This window comes from Nuphar pumila, chromosome 14 (assembly GCF_984573655.1).
Source record: "Nuphar pumila chromosome 14, dmNupPumi1.hap1.1, whole genome shotgun sequence".
Classification (NCBI taxonomy): domain Eukaryota; kingdom Viridiplantae; phylum Streptophyta; class Magnoliopsida; order Nymphaeales; family Nymphaeaceae; genus Nuphar; species Nuphar pumila.
In genome coordinates, this window is record NC_143262.1 from 57584552 (window position 1) to 57602349 (window position 17798).

At 34.1% G+C, this 17798-nt stretch overlaps 1 protein-coding gene across 1 annotated transcript in view; it reads left to right on the forward strand.

The window, feature by feature from the left end:
* Positions 1 to 13568, forward strand: part of LOC149816859 (transmembrane emp24 domain-containing protein p24delta7-like) — a 31457-nt gene extending 17889 nt beyond the window's left edge. Inside the window, exons 3-4 of the mRNA XM_089987628.1 lie at positions 13061 to 13137; positions 13257 to 13568. Coding sequence (XP_089843754.1) covers positions 13061 to 13137; positions 13257 to 13401 — 222 coding nt within the window. The 3' untranslated portion in view covers positions 13402 to 13568. The remainder of the gene's footprint in view (positions 1 to 13060; positions 13138 to 13256) is intronic.
* The last annotated feature ends 4230 nt before the right edge of the window (positions 13569 to 17798 follow it).

Here is a 17798-nt window from a genome sequence, read left to right on the forward strand (position 1 = left end):
CATGGGCCTCGAGCAATCTGACCAAAACCACCATAATGCTGAGTTCAGCACTAAAGAAAACATTGTGACAAGGAATCATAAGCTTTATCTAAGCGAAACCACCACAATGCTAATATCTGTTAAAAATATATGTACATATGTATATATATGTACATATGTATATATATATGTACATACGCATATATATACATATATAAAAATATGTAATTCTTTTGTAATACCCGATAGGGGTATTTTTGTCTTTTTACATAGTTGTTTATAGAAACAACTATTTATTAATTAGGTTACTTTATTTATTTTTTTGTATTTTTTCCTTTTTTTAAATCCCCTTTTGAACACGCATTGGGGGTCCCATATAGAGTCGTTGGGACCTCCAACGTGTCTATGGGGAGCCCCCAATGGCTCTCCTTTTAGGTTTTTTGTTGTATAAATAGGGGTGATTCCCCCTTGTATTTGTTATGCCTTTCAAGGCTTCATCCAATAAATATTTCATTATTTTTATGCTTGTATAGCCTTTTTAGGCTTTCATATTGTCCCTTTGTGGACTTCTTGTTTGAATGCCATAGTGCTTGTCCATTATTGGACTTTATGAATGCTTGTGCATTCTTGGGTTACACTTTCGCCGATTTCCTTACATGGTATCAGAGTTTGGTCTCTAGAAGAATAGCTCGTGTGTTTCTTCATCATGGTGGTTGCCTCGAAAAGCGTGCCACTCAAAGTTTGGATTCAAAGAAAGAATTTACCCGGTATGTATCACATACTTTTTAAAAGGTGTCTCTTGTATTATTTATCTCATGCATTGTGCATGAGAAAACACTTATTTTCTTGATTATTATATATATATACTTTTGCTATTTTCTTTGGATTCTCTACTTTAAATATTCATGGTATGCATTTGAAAATGTATTTAAAATATAATAACCTCTTTCTAAATGTGTTAAAAATGAATAGTTCTTTGAAGAAATTATTAAATCTTGTGCGTAAGCATATCTCCATAAAATATTTGTTTTAATTATGCATATTGTTATAGAAATTATGTTTTACAAGAATATATGATTTTGCTTTAAATCTTAACGATTATGCTTTTCATATTGCTAATTTCCTTGTTATATGCATTTGGTTTTATCATAATAATTATTGGTAATCATTATGAATTTTATGATTTCCTTAAAATTTTAGAAATTTGTATGTACACCTTGTGTCATCATGTTTTCTTTAATATCGTGGATATCTTTGCATACTCATATGATTTCAACGCTTCTCTCATTTTTCCTTCAATAATATTCTTCTTTTGCTTTTTAGTATTCAACCCTTAGTGAGTTTTTGTGTATTTTGCACTTCTTTATGAAATCCTCTTGTGTTATCCCTTGTAATTTGTATTTTCGTATATCTCCTTACAATGGTAAACTTTAAGATGTTTTTCTCATTATGCAAAACTAATTTTTTGAAAAACATTCTCGATTGATTATACTTAAGAATGATCTTCGATATTTGTGATTTGACTTTTATATAAAAAGTAAATCTTGTATTAGATGCTTTGAATACATTTTTGTTAACTCATTTTTCTCTAAAAACATGTGTCATAGTCACACAAAATTAGATTGCATTATCAATTATGTTTGGTATAATTTCATAGCTTCTATATAACCTATGTGGCTATGAGTTATTAGATCATCTTATTGCTTCAAGTATTTATGATTGATAATAATTATGTCTACTTTTGAGATTGTAAAAGGTTCTTCTAAAAACTTTATATGTATTATTTCCTTAATATTACATGTTTCATTTGTCTCATAGTAGATTTTTTATTTAAAAGAATTCCTTTTAAGATAATATGTTCTTGTCTTCTCGTTAAAATTATTAGATCTTTTGTATATAACGTGCTCTAGTGCATCTATTCCTTGATCAGAATTGATTATGTTAAGCATGATTCATGTTTATTCAAAAGGTTGTCATGCGACATATTGTTATGCATGTGATTGCACTTTTTCTAAGATTGGTCATCTACCATTATTGTTTTTTTCAATTTGAAATTATCTTTTCATATCGGTTCCTTTTATGAACTCACCTATTTGAAAAATGATTTTCGTGAGTATTCATTGCCTTTTTATGCCTTTTGTGTTGTCCATCAGAGACTTTTATATGATGCATCAATCTTCTTGGCCTTATTATTGTTGAATCAGAGATGTTTGTTGGGGTGAGTTGTGTACACCTCGTTTTATGTCATTTTAAATTGTCAATTTGTAGTTTGACTCTAATTGACAGTTATGGGATCTCTGATTGTGAGTGTGTTGTATCACTCATTTGTTCTTTGGCCATCGACTTTATTATGGATGCTTTTAATTATGTGTATCTGTGATGACAATTTATTCCTTGAAACCATAGTGTTTTGAAATATGGTCTAAATTGATATTTTTTAAAATTGCATTAGTGTTTCCATTACAAGCCTTTTTACTTTGGGTGTCTTCTCATTTTTATGCTTCTTGTCTAAGTGTCACTATATGTAGACAAGAGATGTTGATTCACACCTTCGTCTGTGGTTTTTAACCCATTGTTGGTTTTGTACTCTTGCTCTAGTAGTTGATACACTTGTTTTAAGTGTCATTATATGTAGATAAGAGATGTTGATTCAAACTTTCGTGTGTGGTTTTTAACCCATAGTTAGCTTTGTACTCTTGCTCTAGTAGTTGATACACTTGATTTTGAGTGTTACTATATATAGACAAGAGACATTTGTTCACACTTTCGTGTGTGATTTTTAGCCCATTGTTGGCTTTGTCCTGTTCTAGTCGCTGATACACTCGTTTCAAGTGCCATTATATGTAGACAAGATGTGTTTTTTATGCACCTTCGTGTGTGTTTTTGGCTCTTTAGTGGTATGTTGTTTATGCTCTTAGTCTAGTCGCTGATACACTTGATATTTGAGGTTTGGAGGACCAAAGGTGATTGCTTGTGATGGTTAAACCGATGCTCTAATTTACTCATTCAAATGTTTGAGAATCTTTTCAAAATTGTCTAACTCATCTTCTCTTCTATGAGAAATGATTGATTGAAATAATTTCATGCATCTTGCATTGCATTATTAAAGTTTGCAAAATATCACTCCTTGATATTTGTGAGACTGTAATTTTTCACAAATTGGTGTTGATTTACAAATTTCATTTCTCCTTATATAAGTTTTTAAAATCTCTCTTTGCAAAATACCATTTCTTGATATTTATGGAATTTTTTAAATTTGTCATCTTTCACAAATTGGTTTTGGGATCTTTTAATTCTTTAATGAATCTCTTAAAAATCTTTACTACTTGTTCCTTTAGTGTATGGAAAAATATCTATCGTTAAAAATTTGTGCATTTCATTGATAACATATGTATATATATATATAATGTATATTTGGTCCTCTATACTTAAAATCACTCTAGGATGGGTGAGTGAATTATGCTTTTAATTGATTATTGTGTCCACATTGTGGTATGCATAAATTTAATTAACTCATCTTTGATAAAAGTTGGTATCTCTTCATTTGTTGTTTCATGTGCATGATTCATATAATTGCATGCATAAAGTTCATTAGCTTTTTCTAAAGATTTTGAGTTCTCCAAATAAAGATTTTATATTATTTTTATGCCTTTGTGTATTTGGGATCTATTGAATGTGTTGTGCCTTTGTGCACACTTGTTCCAAGTGTTCTTCCTGTGCCTTTGTGCACACTTCACACATTGAGAACTTAGTGTTCTTGTGCGTATAGTCTCTTTGAAGACTTACATTTGTACTCCTTTGTGAGTATTTCATTGTGCCTTTGTGCACTTAGCCTCTTTGTGATTCTTGCGGGTTAAGCAAGTAATCTTTGGACTTGATTGAAGATATTAAAGTCATTTTTTGAATTTGATGTTCTTTTAGTCTTTAAAACATTTTCACATGGTGCATATTCAATGCTTCTTAAATATCTTTGTCATAAATAAAGATTTACTTATTTTTATTGGGCTCTTCCATTTATACCCTTTTGTGGGTTTTGTTTGAAGTGTCTCTAATAGACACTTTTTGAGAGATTCATATGTTTTTTGGAAGACCACCATTTCATTTAAGATAATTTTTATGCACAATTATTTCTCTTCTTAATGAATCATATGTTCTTTAAATAATCAAATCTTATTATGATCAATGTTATGGTTTCTTGAAAAATTAGTTGATTCAATTTCATCTTTGAGAGATGCTCTTCTTGTCTTTCTTAATATTTAATGATTCAAAAAAGTTATTACTATTTTGTTTAAACTATTTTATTCTTTCTTTACCATATATTGTTGTTGAAAATTTGCAACTCTTGGGCTAGAATATTTTTCTTCTGTACTTGGAGTCTTCTTTTGGTTTGTTCTTTTTATGCAGGATCTTTAAGATGTGATACCTTCGATACATCATGGAGATATCCAATGAAGGTGCTTGGGGATGATCACCAGTAAAGGCATTTTGAAGACTTATATTTGCAAGAATTTTTTGAGATGCCATAAAGATGGAGATTTTCCTTGAAGACTCTTGAAGACTTGGACTTCTTCTCAAGATTCGTTTTGTATTTCCAAACTTTCGGGATAACTTTTTCCATCAAGTTTAAGGGGTATATATATATGTAATTCTTTTGTAATACTCGATAGGGGTATTTTTATCTTTTTGCATAGTTGTTTATAGAAACAACTATCTATTAATTAGATTGTTTTTTTTTTTTGTATTTTTTCCTTTTTTTAAATCTCCTTTTGAACACGCATTGGGGGTCCCACGTAGAGTCGTTGGGACCTGGTTCTCCTTTTAGCCCTTTTGTTGTATAAATAGGGGTGATTCCCCCTTGTATTTGTTATGCCTTTTAAGGCTTCATCCAATAAATATTTCATTATTTTTATGCTTGTATAGCCTTTTTAGGCTTTCATATTGTCCCTTTGTAGACTTCTTGTTTGAATGCCATAGTGCTTGTCCATTATTGGACTTTGTGTACGCTTGTGCATTCTTGGGTTACACTTTCACGTATTTCCTTACAATATCAACACTAAACAAAAACAATACCACCTAAAAACACACCTTTCACATTTGATCCCATTATTTCTTTGTTGCTTGCTTATTGTTTTTTAAATTACTTTGATTTTTAAAATATCTTAATTATTTAATCATGTTGTTTGTTTCTTCATGAATGCTGTTATGTTTCTCCTTTGTCAATGCATCTAACAACATTGGTCTTATTAGTTGGAAGGGTTCATCTGTAGTTTTTTCATAGTCACTGATATTACCGACATTTTGAAAATTTCACAACGATATTGGTAATTTAGGGTAAGCCGAAATTATCATCAATGTGATGGTATTTTCAAAATATTGTCAGAATTCAAAATCTCACTGTTAATATCACAATAATATCATGTTATAATATTTTTGGAAAAAATCTTTTTTTAATATTTTGTGCCTATTTTTTATTTTATTTCTTTGGTATTTTAAAACCTCTAAACACTGGGTTCTTTATATATTGCAACAAAAGTAATGCAAGACTTTACTAGTTTCTTATCTTTTATTTTTATTATTTATATTTTTCAATTTTATTTTTTACTCCACCTGTGTATAACTGTTTAGTTATACACTGCCGGTCCCAAGCCCGGATAAAGGAGGAGGGTTGCGGTAGGCCTGTGACAGCCAGCATAAAAACTTAGTCATACCCTATGAATATGAACCTATATGAGAATTTCGTTGGGGCGTTCCCTACTCAGCGACGCACTATATTCTATAGGCCCGGAGGCAGTGATAAATGTACAAGGTTTGCTAGGTCGTCGCCCGGAAGCGACGCGTCACACCGGGGCCCGGGTGTGGTGTCAAATAGGCAAGGGTTCCCTCACTTTGTTGGACGGGTGGGAGTAAAGAAGTTAGTCCAGGACCATAAAATTAGGTTAGCCACTTGGAACATAGGGTCTTTAACTGATAAGTTGGTAGAATTAGTAGATGTTATGTGTAGGAGAAAGATTGATATTTTATGTCTACAAGAGTCCAAATGGGTAGGTGAGAAAGCAAAAGTGATAGAACCTTAGAGATATAAGATTTGGTATACAGGAATAAATAAGAATAAGAATGGAGTAGAGATTGTTATGAGTCATGAGTTTATAGATAATGTAGTTGAGGTACGTAGGAAGGGTGATAGGATTTTACTTATTAAATTAGTATTAGGTACGGATATTATTAATATTATTAGTGTTTATGCACCTCAAGTAGGTTTAGATGATTCCATTAAGCATCAATTTTGGGAAGATTTAGATGGAGTAGTACAAAGGATATCTTATGGAGAAAAGCTTTTCATCGGCGGTGACCTTAATGGGCATGTAGGCATTATTAGGGATGGATTTGAGAGGAGGTTATGGTATAGGAGAAAGAAATGAAAGTGGAGAAAGGATTTTAGATTTTGGTTTGTCCTATGATATGATCTTAGCAAACACTTGGTTTAGGAACCTGGAGTCTCACCTAGTAACATTTAAAAGTGGGGTTAATACGAGTCAGATAGATTTTTTTTCTACTTAGAAAGAGAGATAGGGGTTGTTGCATTGATTGTAAGGTTATACCGAGGGAAAGTGTAGCTACACAACATAGAGTCTTAATTTTAGATCTTAGAATTAGACAATGCCGCAAAAGGGATAGACATAGGATAGATCCTAGAATTAAGTGGTGGGCACTGAAAGGAGCTAAACAAGGAATGTTTGTAGAGCAGGTAGTTAAGGAAGCTGATTGGTGTCTCGAAGATGATTCAGAATCAATATGGAATAAGATAGCGGGTGCTATGAGAAAGGTGGCTAAGGAGGTATTAGGTGAGTCTAAAGGCGGTGCATCGCTAGGTAAGGATACATCGTGGTGGAACGAGGATGTCAAATTAGCTATTAAGGTTAAAAGAGAGTGTTATAAAAATCTAAGTAAGAGTCGTGATAATAAGAATTTAGAGAAGTATATGATATCAAAGAAGGAAGCTAAAAAAGTAGTTCGGAACGCGAGAGATAAGGTATATAAGGAGGTTTATGACAAGTTGGATACCAAAGAGGGCGAGAAAGATATTTATAGGCTTGCAAAGATGAGAGATAGGAAATCGAGGGATTTGGGTATGGTTAGATGTATCAAAGATGAAACACAAAGGGTTTTAGTCAAAGATAAGGAGATTAAGGAGAGATGAAAAGATTATTTTGATAAGCTATTTAATGAAAGTCATATGCTCAGGATCTTGGAGACTTCTCAATTCCTTTTCATGAGATGAATCGTGACTTCATGCGCAAGATTCAAAAGAAAGAAATTGCAGAGGCTTTGAAGAAAATGAAATCACGAAGGGCAGTTGGCCCAAATGGTATACCTATCGAGGCTTGAAAATGCTTGGGAGAGAAAGGTTTAGAATGATTGACAAATCTTTTTAACAAGATTTGGCGGACAAATAAGATGCCTAATGAGTGGAGGAAGAGTACTTTGGTGCCTCTATATAAGAATAAGGGTGATATACAAGATTGCACAAACTATCGTGGTATAAAACTCATGAGTCATACTATGAAACTTTGGGAGAGGGTGATTGAGTCTAGGTTGAGGAAGGTTGTCATGATATCGGAGAATCAATTTGGTTTTATGCCTGAAAGATCAATTATGGAAGCTATACATCATCTTAGACAACTTATTGAGAGAAATAGAGAGAGGAACAAAGATTTGCATATGGTTTTTATTGATTTGGAGAAGACATACAATAGAGTACCTAGGGACGTTCTCTGGTGGACAATGATGAAGAAAGGTGTTTCTCTCAAGTACATTAGTATAATTAAAGCTATGTATGAAGGAGTAGTAACCAATGTCTGCACTTGTGGAGGGGTGACAACCAATTTTCCTATAACGGTTGGGTTACATCAAGGATCTGCTTTAAGCCCTTTCCTATTTGCCATAGTGATGGATGAGCTTACGAGATCAATTCAAGAAAATGTGCCGTGGTGTATGTTGTTTGCTGATGATATTGTTTTAATTGATGAGTCTAGAGCTGGGGTTAATGCTAAGTTAGAATTATAAAGACAAACATTGGAAGCAAGAGGTTTTAAGTTGAGTAAGAGTAAGACAGAATACATGGAATGTCGGTTTAGTAAGCAACGAAATAGTGATGGGAGTGTAGTGAAGCTTGGTGAGCAAGAAATACCGGTGGATGATTGTTTCAAATATTTGGGATCTATCATTAAAAAGTATGGAGAAATTGATGGAGATGTAAATCATAGGATAAAGGTTGGGTGGATGAAATGGAAGAGTGCAACTGGAGTGTTGTGCGATCTTAGAATGCCATTGCAGTTGAAGGGAAAGTTTTATAGGACGACTATTAGGCCCACTTTACTATATGGTACAGAATGTTGGGTTGCCAAGAGACATCATATTCAAAAAAATGAGTGTAGCTGAGATGGATGTGTGGAAATACAATAAAAGATAAGATTCAGAACGAGGAGATACGTAAGAAGGTAGGCGTTGCACCCATTGAAAATAAGATGAGAGAGAATCGTTTACGGTGGTTTGGACATATTCGGCGAAGGCTTAATGATGCTCCAGTTAGAAGGATGGAGAAATGGGAAAATATATTAGTTAAAAGAGGTCGGGGTAGGCCTAGGAAGACATGGATGGAGGTGATAGGAAAGGATATGAATGCTTTGAACCTCACCGAGGACATGGCATTGGATAGAAATGATTGGAGGAGAAGGATTCATGTGGAAGACCCAGAATGATTTCCTTTTTTGGTTCATATCGCCGACCCCAATTGTTTTGGGATGAAGGCCTAGTTGCTGTTGTACCTTTTTCAATTTTTTAAACTTCCAAGATTTTCTCGAGAAAAATCACTTGTTGAAAAAAAGTCCGAGAAAAACTCTTGGCAAGAAATTGCCTTAAACGCTATAGTTGACTATGATCTTGATCTTTTTAGCTTACAAATCAAAGATTGTGTTATGATCTAGCACATAACAGGATTGGAGATGCTATTTTTTTTTTTGCTTTGGTCACTCTGTTAATGGTACAGATTGGGTTAGGGACTAGGGATTTTCTTTCTTTTTTTAGTATTTCTATTGTGGGAAACATGACTTTTTTCTGAAGTAGCAAACACAAAATGGTGTCTGTACAGATCAGAGTCCAAGAGCTTTGAAGCATTCTTTATGGACTCCATGGTATATAAGCCATCCAAGAACTTTAGGAATTGAAATATACTAATTGATGACATGAAAGGTGTGCGTCAAGTGCCATTGGACCTTCTTTTCACTATGAAGTGTGCCACAGCTGCAACTGGATCTTTCTTTTATTGCATAGAACATATCCAGATTGATATTATTTTTTTGGGGAGAGTGATAGAATTATTAATAGTGAACTGAGTTATTTGAGGATATAATATAAAATTGTGTGAATATTGTTTTTTGAGCTTTATATATATATATATATATATATATATATATATATATATATATATATATATGTGTGTGTGTGTGTGTGTGTGTGTGTGTGATTCTTACCATCTCTTTTATATAGAATGGCACAATAGCAACCGCTTCAGACAAAAGACTGTTTTCAAGGAGCCAATAGAAATAGAAATCCCACTCCAACCTTCCCCTCTCTCTCTCTCTCACTCACCTCCCACTCTGCACTCTCAGCACATCGTGTCTTTTTAAATCTAAAAACTGAGCACGTCTACCCTCTTACCTAGGATTCCAATTGGAAAAAGACCTCCACCTATTTTCTCTCCATTTCCTATCCCCTTTTTCCAAAAATGTGTAACTACCTCCACCTATTTCTTGAGCAAGGTTGTAAGTATCGTATCGTAACCCGTATCAGTCGGGCCCAAAATAAGATAAGTATCGTATCGGAAAAAATCATAAATTTTGAAAAAAAAAAATTTAAATTCCAAAAAAATCAGAAAAAATAGCAAATTTTTCAAAAAAGCATAACACACAAAACAATGATAAAATGCATAAAATGCAATCATAAAATCACATCTGAAGCATTTATGTCTCTATGAGCTACATACAACATCATCAATCATCAACTATCACGATTTTTGGATTGAATATTACAAAAATTCTGAGCTGTTGATTTTCAATCCTTAAAAAATCATGTTTATGCATCGCAACCAGATGATTCAATAGCTGGTCCCTTTAAAACCGAGCATCACATCCGTGCAGTCAGATTTAAATTAAAAAATAAAAGAAACACATGAAAATCTATGTTCTCATATTCTAGTGGCTCTCCCTCCCTCTCTCTCTCGCTATCTATATATATATATATATGTGTGTGTGTGTGTGTGTGTGTAATCGACGTGCTAATTGGGCTTTCGAAGGCTTAAATCTTGCCTTACAGATGTGTTCGACATGGTCGATTTACTAGGAAACAACACTTGAAAACATGTTTTCTTAAGCCTTGAATATTTAGAAAAAATCTTAGACCGTCGATTTTTTAAGCCTTATAAAAACCTGCCTGCATATTGGAATTGGATGATTCAAGAGTCGATTCTTATAAAATCGAGCATGTAGAACACACCTGTATAGTCAGATTTAAGAAAAACATGGAAAACCCTTCAAAAGCTCAGTTAGCACAGGGGTTAGCTAGAAAAGTAGTTAGCAACTACCACCTTCTCTCTCTCTATATATATCAATGTCACCCCTATTATATTGAAAATATCGCGGTATTATCCGCTATTTCAAGGTAGTCGATAATATCAGGAATATATTGCAATATTTTCATAATATCACCAGAACACAAAATATCACGATATTATCACAATAATATCATGATATTTTTTAGAAAATATTTTTATAAAATTTTAAGTTTGGATTTGCTATTTGTTTGTTTCTTTTATTTTTTAAAACCTTTAAAATGTTTCTTTATATTTTTGAAAGAAAAATAGTGCAAAACTTATTATTTTCTTAGTTTTTTGTTATTATTTATATTTTTCAATTTTTTAAAATCCTGAGATTTTTTGAGATATTCCGAGATTTATCAACTTCTGAAAATCTCTGAGAAATACCCTTTCCAGGAAATTACCTTTAACGATACAGGTGACTATGATATATGGGTACGGAGGGTACGACACGGCAATTTCAAAAAATGAGGGCATGGGGACACCAATATATATATATATATATATATATATATATATATATATATATATATATATATATATATATATATATATATATATATATATATATATATATATATATATATATATATATATATATATATAGCTTTGTTGAAGAAAAAACTCGTTTTTTAAAGGTCGTTTCTTTAGCTTCGTTGACCAGGTTTGAATTTGTCCAAACGTGGTCAATGAAACCAACTTGGTTTAACCAAGTTATAAAAGGAGAAGGGCGCAACCCTTCCCCCTTCTCTCTCTCTCCCCTTACCCCTTCTCTCTCTATTTCTCTCCCGTTTCACTTTTCTCTCTCTCTCTCTCTCAGTTTGTGCCAGCGAGACGAAGAAGACAGAGAGGGAGACAGAGAGGGGGAAGATGAGAGAGAGGGGGGAGGGCGGGGAGAGAGAAGAGAGAGAGAATTTCAAAGGGGGGGATTGTAAATATTTTCCAAGGTTCGGGTCTGCGTTAGACCCAAACCGGCACAGTGCAGGTCCTGACCCGCACTGCACCTGGTACCTGCCCTTGTGTCGACACGGGTACTGCAGCTGAAACGGCGTGTTGCAGTTATAGTTATATGTATATATAATCAAGCTGGTGTTAGGTACCCTTACAATCACAAACTGATTAATCACAAATTATGAGAAGAAGAAAACCACTCAGGTAAGGATGACAGTGGTCCGGGGCAGGGGGGGTGGAGGGGGACAAGGTCTCCACCCTCGCCTCGTCTCAAAATTTTGCCCTCCATCCCTGCACGGCTTTTGATTTTAACTTCCATCCTCTGTCCATTCCCCGTTTCATGTCATCCATCCCCGGTCCAAACAAGGTGAGGTGGGGCCCCATTTCCCTGGTCCTTCCACCGCTGCCGCCTTTCGTCTTCTGCCACTGCTGCCTTCCGTTGTTAGAGGAAGGAGAGAGAAATGGAAGCTCGTGCAGCTCGTTAGAGGAAAGTGAGATTTGAGAAAGGGTTTTATGTTAGAGTTACAAGCATATATATATATATATATATGATTTTATAATATCTATAAGGGTATAATAGTAATTTCTTTAAGGGGGATCGGGGGCAACAAGTCCATCTCCGCATGGGTTTTGATTTTAACCTCCATCCCCGGTCCATTCCCCGTTTCATCTCTTCCATCCCTGGTCCAAACGGGGTGAGGCGGGTCGGGGCCCCGTTTCCCCCCGGTCCACTGCCATCCCTACACTCAGGTGGTTTATCCTTCCATAGTGTGTCCACTGCCATCCCTACCTATGGCTAACCAATTTTACTAATTGATGAGTTGTGTAGGTAATATTTTTGGGAGCACTGTTACACAAAAATCTAGGAAATTTGTACATGATATTTAGCAAAATCTGTAAATTGTGAATGACCTCTACCTTCCAAAGCAATGTTCAGTGTTGCAACCCGCTCAATTATTGAGGCTCCGAGTATTGTAGGTTTATCATGGGGTGCCTACGAGAACAACCATTAATCATGGCGTGATTGTTTATCTCTGACTAGCCATCAGTAAAAAGGTACCCTTACAATCACAAACCGAATCCAAGTTACAAACCAAATCCAAGTTGCCATCTGTTATAGCAAAGGCCATATATTTGCCTTTATCTAGCATTCAGGCAGTTGTTATCTATTGGCATGTAACCATTAGTATGCAACGGGCTTTGAGATCCCTTTATGATGGGAAGAACATATTCTAACAGCATTAGTAAAATCGATAGGCATCTGATGAAAATTGAGTTGTTTTACATAAAAAATGATACTGTTCCCGTATTCCCAAATCTACTGAACAACTTGGAATGCTAACAACCAGTTTTGGTAGATGGACTTACCTTCAAAAGTTTGGTTACCCCACCAAACCAAACTTTGTTTAAGTGGATTGCTGGGAAACTTTCCTTCCAAAAAGTTTAAATTGATCCTTGTAATTTCCATTTTGGTTTCAGGTTATGGAGATGGAGTTAAAAAAGTTGGAAGAGTCTGTCCAATCAATCCATGAAGAAATGTTCTATCTACGCACAAGGTACTGGCAGACTAGAATTTGTTTTTGCCGTCTCATGTATTTTTTTGGTGGAAAACTTGCTCGTTTGGTGCATCCAAATCTGTTCAATCTTAATTTTCTCTGTTGTCTGGGTGTTCTAGGGAGGAGGAAATGCAGGAACTTAACAGAATCACAAACTCAAGAATGGCCTCATTGAGCTTCCTTTCTCTAATCATCTGCTTATCAGTGGCAGGGTTGCAGCTATGGCATTTGAAAACCTTCTTTGAAAGAAAGAAGCTTCTTTGAGAAAGCTGTTATTTGCAGCTTCAAATGTAATGTTGCAGCACACAATGACGATCGACATTTCTTATAACTTTTGTTTGTTTATTTTCAACGATTTGTTTTTGCAGAGACCTTTTGTTCATTTATTTTCACTTTTGCTACTACTTTTTATAAAGAATAAAATTAGACCACATAAGACTGCAGGCGTCATTTAAGCATGTACTTTTTTTGTTGTAATCATAAGTGTATGACCTCCGATCTAGGATGTTTATACACATGCTTACATTAGAGACGGCTTACCAAAGTCTCTGCAGCCCCACATTAACAATGAGATAGATGGACAGGTAGAATTACACCCTCAAGGGCAAGGTAAGGGGTTCAAAACCCACCGGGGTCATTCCCTGCTTGTTGCTGGAAAACAGGACAAAGGCCTTCAATTGAGACTTATTTTAGCAGAGGTATTCATTGCAATCTTTTTGACGTCCATGGTTTGGTGTCCTCATGAACAAAGCACGTAGTTTTGTAGTGGCTGGCTGGAAGCGCCATCAATTCTACTAGTCATGTGATTGTTGTGCACGGGGGCATCAGAGTCTCAGTACCATTTTGGACAGCAGAAAGAGCTGTCTGTATTCGTCCAGGAACTTTGTTGTTAAAAGTTTTCGAATTGGTAATCAAGGGATTGGTTACCTTCAAACCTTGGTAAGGTATGGTTCATTGCTATTTTTTAAGTACAGCTTTGGGTGCTGGTTCAGTGGTAATGTTTTTTCTCATTTTCCAGATAGAATGAACCCTCTACCTGAATGTCTTACAGAAGGTTGCATATGCCCGTAGCTGGTCAAGCTAGTGGAATGTGTAGCAAATATGTCCATCAAAATAGATGAGAAGATCCTAACACTTGTTTGCATTTAGTGCCCAAGATGGTAACGACATCATCAACCCACAAATAGTCTCGCTGGACTATCTATCCCAGTTTTATGGGGCCTGCTCACCTTACAATCAAACATGGAGAAAAGTTCGAACTATTTTTCTTCTGCCAAGACAAATAGTCAGCCACCATATGTTGGCACATTCAACTGCGCCCTAGGATAGACTAGTGAGGTGAGACCATAAAATCATGACCTACAAACTCTAAAAACACAGTCTGGGTGCTGATTTAGCTTCCAAATATTGTGCTCACCAAGAGACAGCCATTATTCAAACTTAAAGAGAACATAATTAGAACCAGGGTAAATTACAAAAACTGTTCAACTTATCACGGCTACACATTATCATCCAACATTTTGGTTATTACGTTCAGCCCGCCACCTTTTGCATAATGCACTTCAAATACCCCTCTAAAGCATAAAAAGGCTTTTTCCTTTCAATGATAAAATAACTCATTCCATGTCCTGTTAATGAAACAAATGTTGAGAGCTATATAGTCATTTGTTTTACTAAACCATGATCGACTAATATGTTTTAGGATTAGGCATGCCTTTGTTTTGATAAGCAAGCTGGGGGAACACCCCTTAAGGTGTATTCAATCAAACAGAAAAGATGTTACAAGAAGTATGGTGAATAGAGTCGAAGGCATGCCTCCAATTGGACTAGGCATGTCATAAAAATTCAGGTAGTTGATATGTAATAACCAAAAAGTAGAAATTTTAACGTATATAGGGAATAAAATTTCAACAGCTCCTTGCAATTAATCATAATGTACAATTTGATGCAGTATAGAGGGACTTGCCAAAAAGCGAGTGATGCAGTAGCTATTCTTTGCAGTTTGGCTGTATAGTTGTTAGCTGTGAGTCCTCCCATGAGTAGTTCATATTAGTATAGCCTTGCAGATGCATGCATGTTTTTTATTTGGAAATTGACCGTAGACGGGTAATTTGATGTGTTTTCTTAAAAAAACCTACAATTTTTTATATTCTCTCTATGCCTAAAATCACAAATATCTGGATGTAAAAAGACTTTTTTACCTTTTGTGCATGTGAATTTCTCCTATACATGTGAACTTCCTCCCAAATATGTGATTGTTTTTTACAAAACAATCTCTGCACTCGTATATGTGTCTCTCCGATCAAATGTCGAAAACTTGTGTTTTTATAGTTGTTGGAAAGTTGAGACACAAGCCTATAACTTTTGTGTTTCAAGTTAGAACCGAAAACCAATCTAGAGTTTCCGTTTCTGAGTTCCAAAATCGGAATAGACAGTATACAAACAATATATATTCTTTGAAATTGTAACATAGTACATTTTTATTTTTTTATAACTTTTTTTTTTGACAGCATGCTCTATACTGCTAACTGGATCAGATTAGATTTGGACGTGTCTGGGTTCAGACCTGGTCCGAACTAGCTTAGGTTCAGACTTGGTCTGACCCGACTTGGGTTCAGACCCAGTTTGAATCGGTCCCGGCTCTGGTCTGGTCTGAACTGACCCATGTTCAGATCAGATCTGAACCGACTGGTTCATGACTTGTCTGAACCAGCCTGGGTTCATATCAGATCTGAACTGGCAAGCAAACAGAAAAAACATTATATATATATATATATATATATATATATATATATATATATATATATATATATATATTAAACCAAATTGTTTCTTATGAATTGGACCTTAGAACTAGATTTGGAATCCGCCCTTAGTTTATCCTCGAGTCTGGCGTATATGTGTATTATAAATACATATATACCATATATTTCTTTTTTTTGTAACATATATATATATTCTTTTGAAGTTCTCCTATGTGTGTACATGAAGATTAACACATATCAACATGTAACTACATAGAAAAATGACTATCTACGCATAAATCTAAATAATTATTAACCATTAATATTTAGATAAAAATCTAATCATTAAAATAAAATAGAAACTAACCATAAAATGTCTCTATAGAAAAATTAATCCTAGATCATGCTTAGAAAATGAGAAACCACCATTAAAAATTTCATTTACATGAATCCTAACCAAAATCATATATTAAAAATGAAGGTTTATCATTCAAAATGCACCTATATGTAAACTAACCATAAGACATGTATTAAAAATGAATATCAACCGTTAAAAATGAATCTACATGTAAACTAACCATAATACATGTATTAAAAACAAATTTCAACCATTAAAAATGCATCTATATGTAAACTAATCATAAGACATATATTAAAAATGAAGATCAACCATTAAAAATGCATCTACATGTAAACTAACAATAAGACATGTATTAAAAAGAAAGATCAATCGTTAAAAATGCATCTACATATAAACTAACAATAAGACATGTATTAAAAATGAATATCAACTGTTAACAATGCATCTACGTATAAACTAATAATAAGACATGTATTAAAAATGAATATTAACCATTAAAAATGCATCTACATGTAAGCTAACTATAATACATGTATTAAAAATAAATTTCAATCATTAAAAATGCATATAAATGAAAGCTAACCATAATACATGTATTAAAAATGAATTTCAATCATTAAAAATGCATCTACATGTAAACTAATCATAAGACATGTATTAAAAATGAAGATCAAGCGTTAAAAATGCATCTACATGTAAACTAACAATAAGAGATGTATTAAAAACAAATATCAATCGTTAAAAATGCATCTACATGTAAACTAACCATAAAACATGTGTTAGAAATGAATATTAACTGTTAAAAATGCATCTACATATAAACTAACCATAAAACATGTATTAAAAATGGATTTCAACCATTAAAAAAGCATCTAGTTTACAAAAGGACTAATAAAAGCTTTTAAAAATGAGAATATGATTTTTTTTTGCATATCCATACTCATAGCGACATGTATTATAAAATAAATACATGTATGTATGGTGGATGAAAGCAATAGCATATACAACTACATAGTTATAGGTTTACTTCTTTTTTTGAAGATCAAACACCAAGAAAGCACAAGAACAAGTGAGAAACCTCTTCCTCAAAATCGTGTAGACTGAAGTCTCTATAGGTATCTCACACTAACCAAACCATGATTCAATAATCTCAAAGGGGAAAAATTGTTGGAGGGGAGAGAGAGCAAGGGGAGAGAAAAATTGGATTTTTGAAAAATGAGGGGGATTATGACCCCTTTCACCTTTTTGGCACCATTATATAGTGTTAGCTTAGGGTTAAATGAAGATGTGTCACCAGGATTGAATGAAGGAGATGGAGGGCTGAGATGAAGTCAAGCCCTCATCTCAAAATATCTTTTTCTAAGTCAAAAATCAACTTTTTCAAATTTTACAAAAAAAGTAATTATGCTTTATGTTTTTTAAAAAGGCCTTATCCACTTTGGGATTAGCCTTGGGATCCATTCTTATGATCACCATGAAATATGCATAAGAGGAAGATCCTCTCATGCATTTTCCAAGGTGCCTCCCTTCCTCATGTGAACATGGCATAGGGAAGG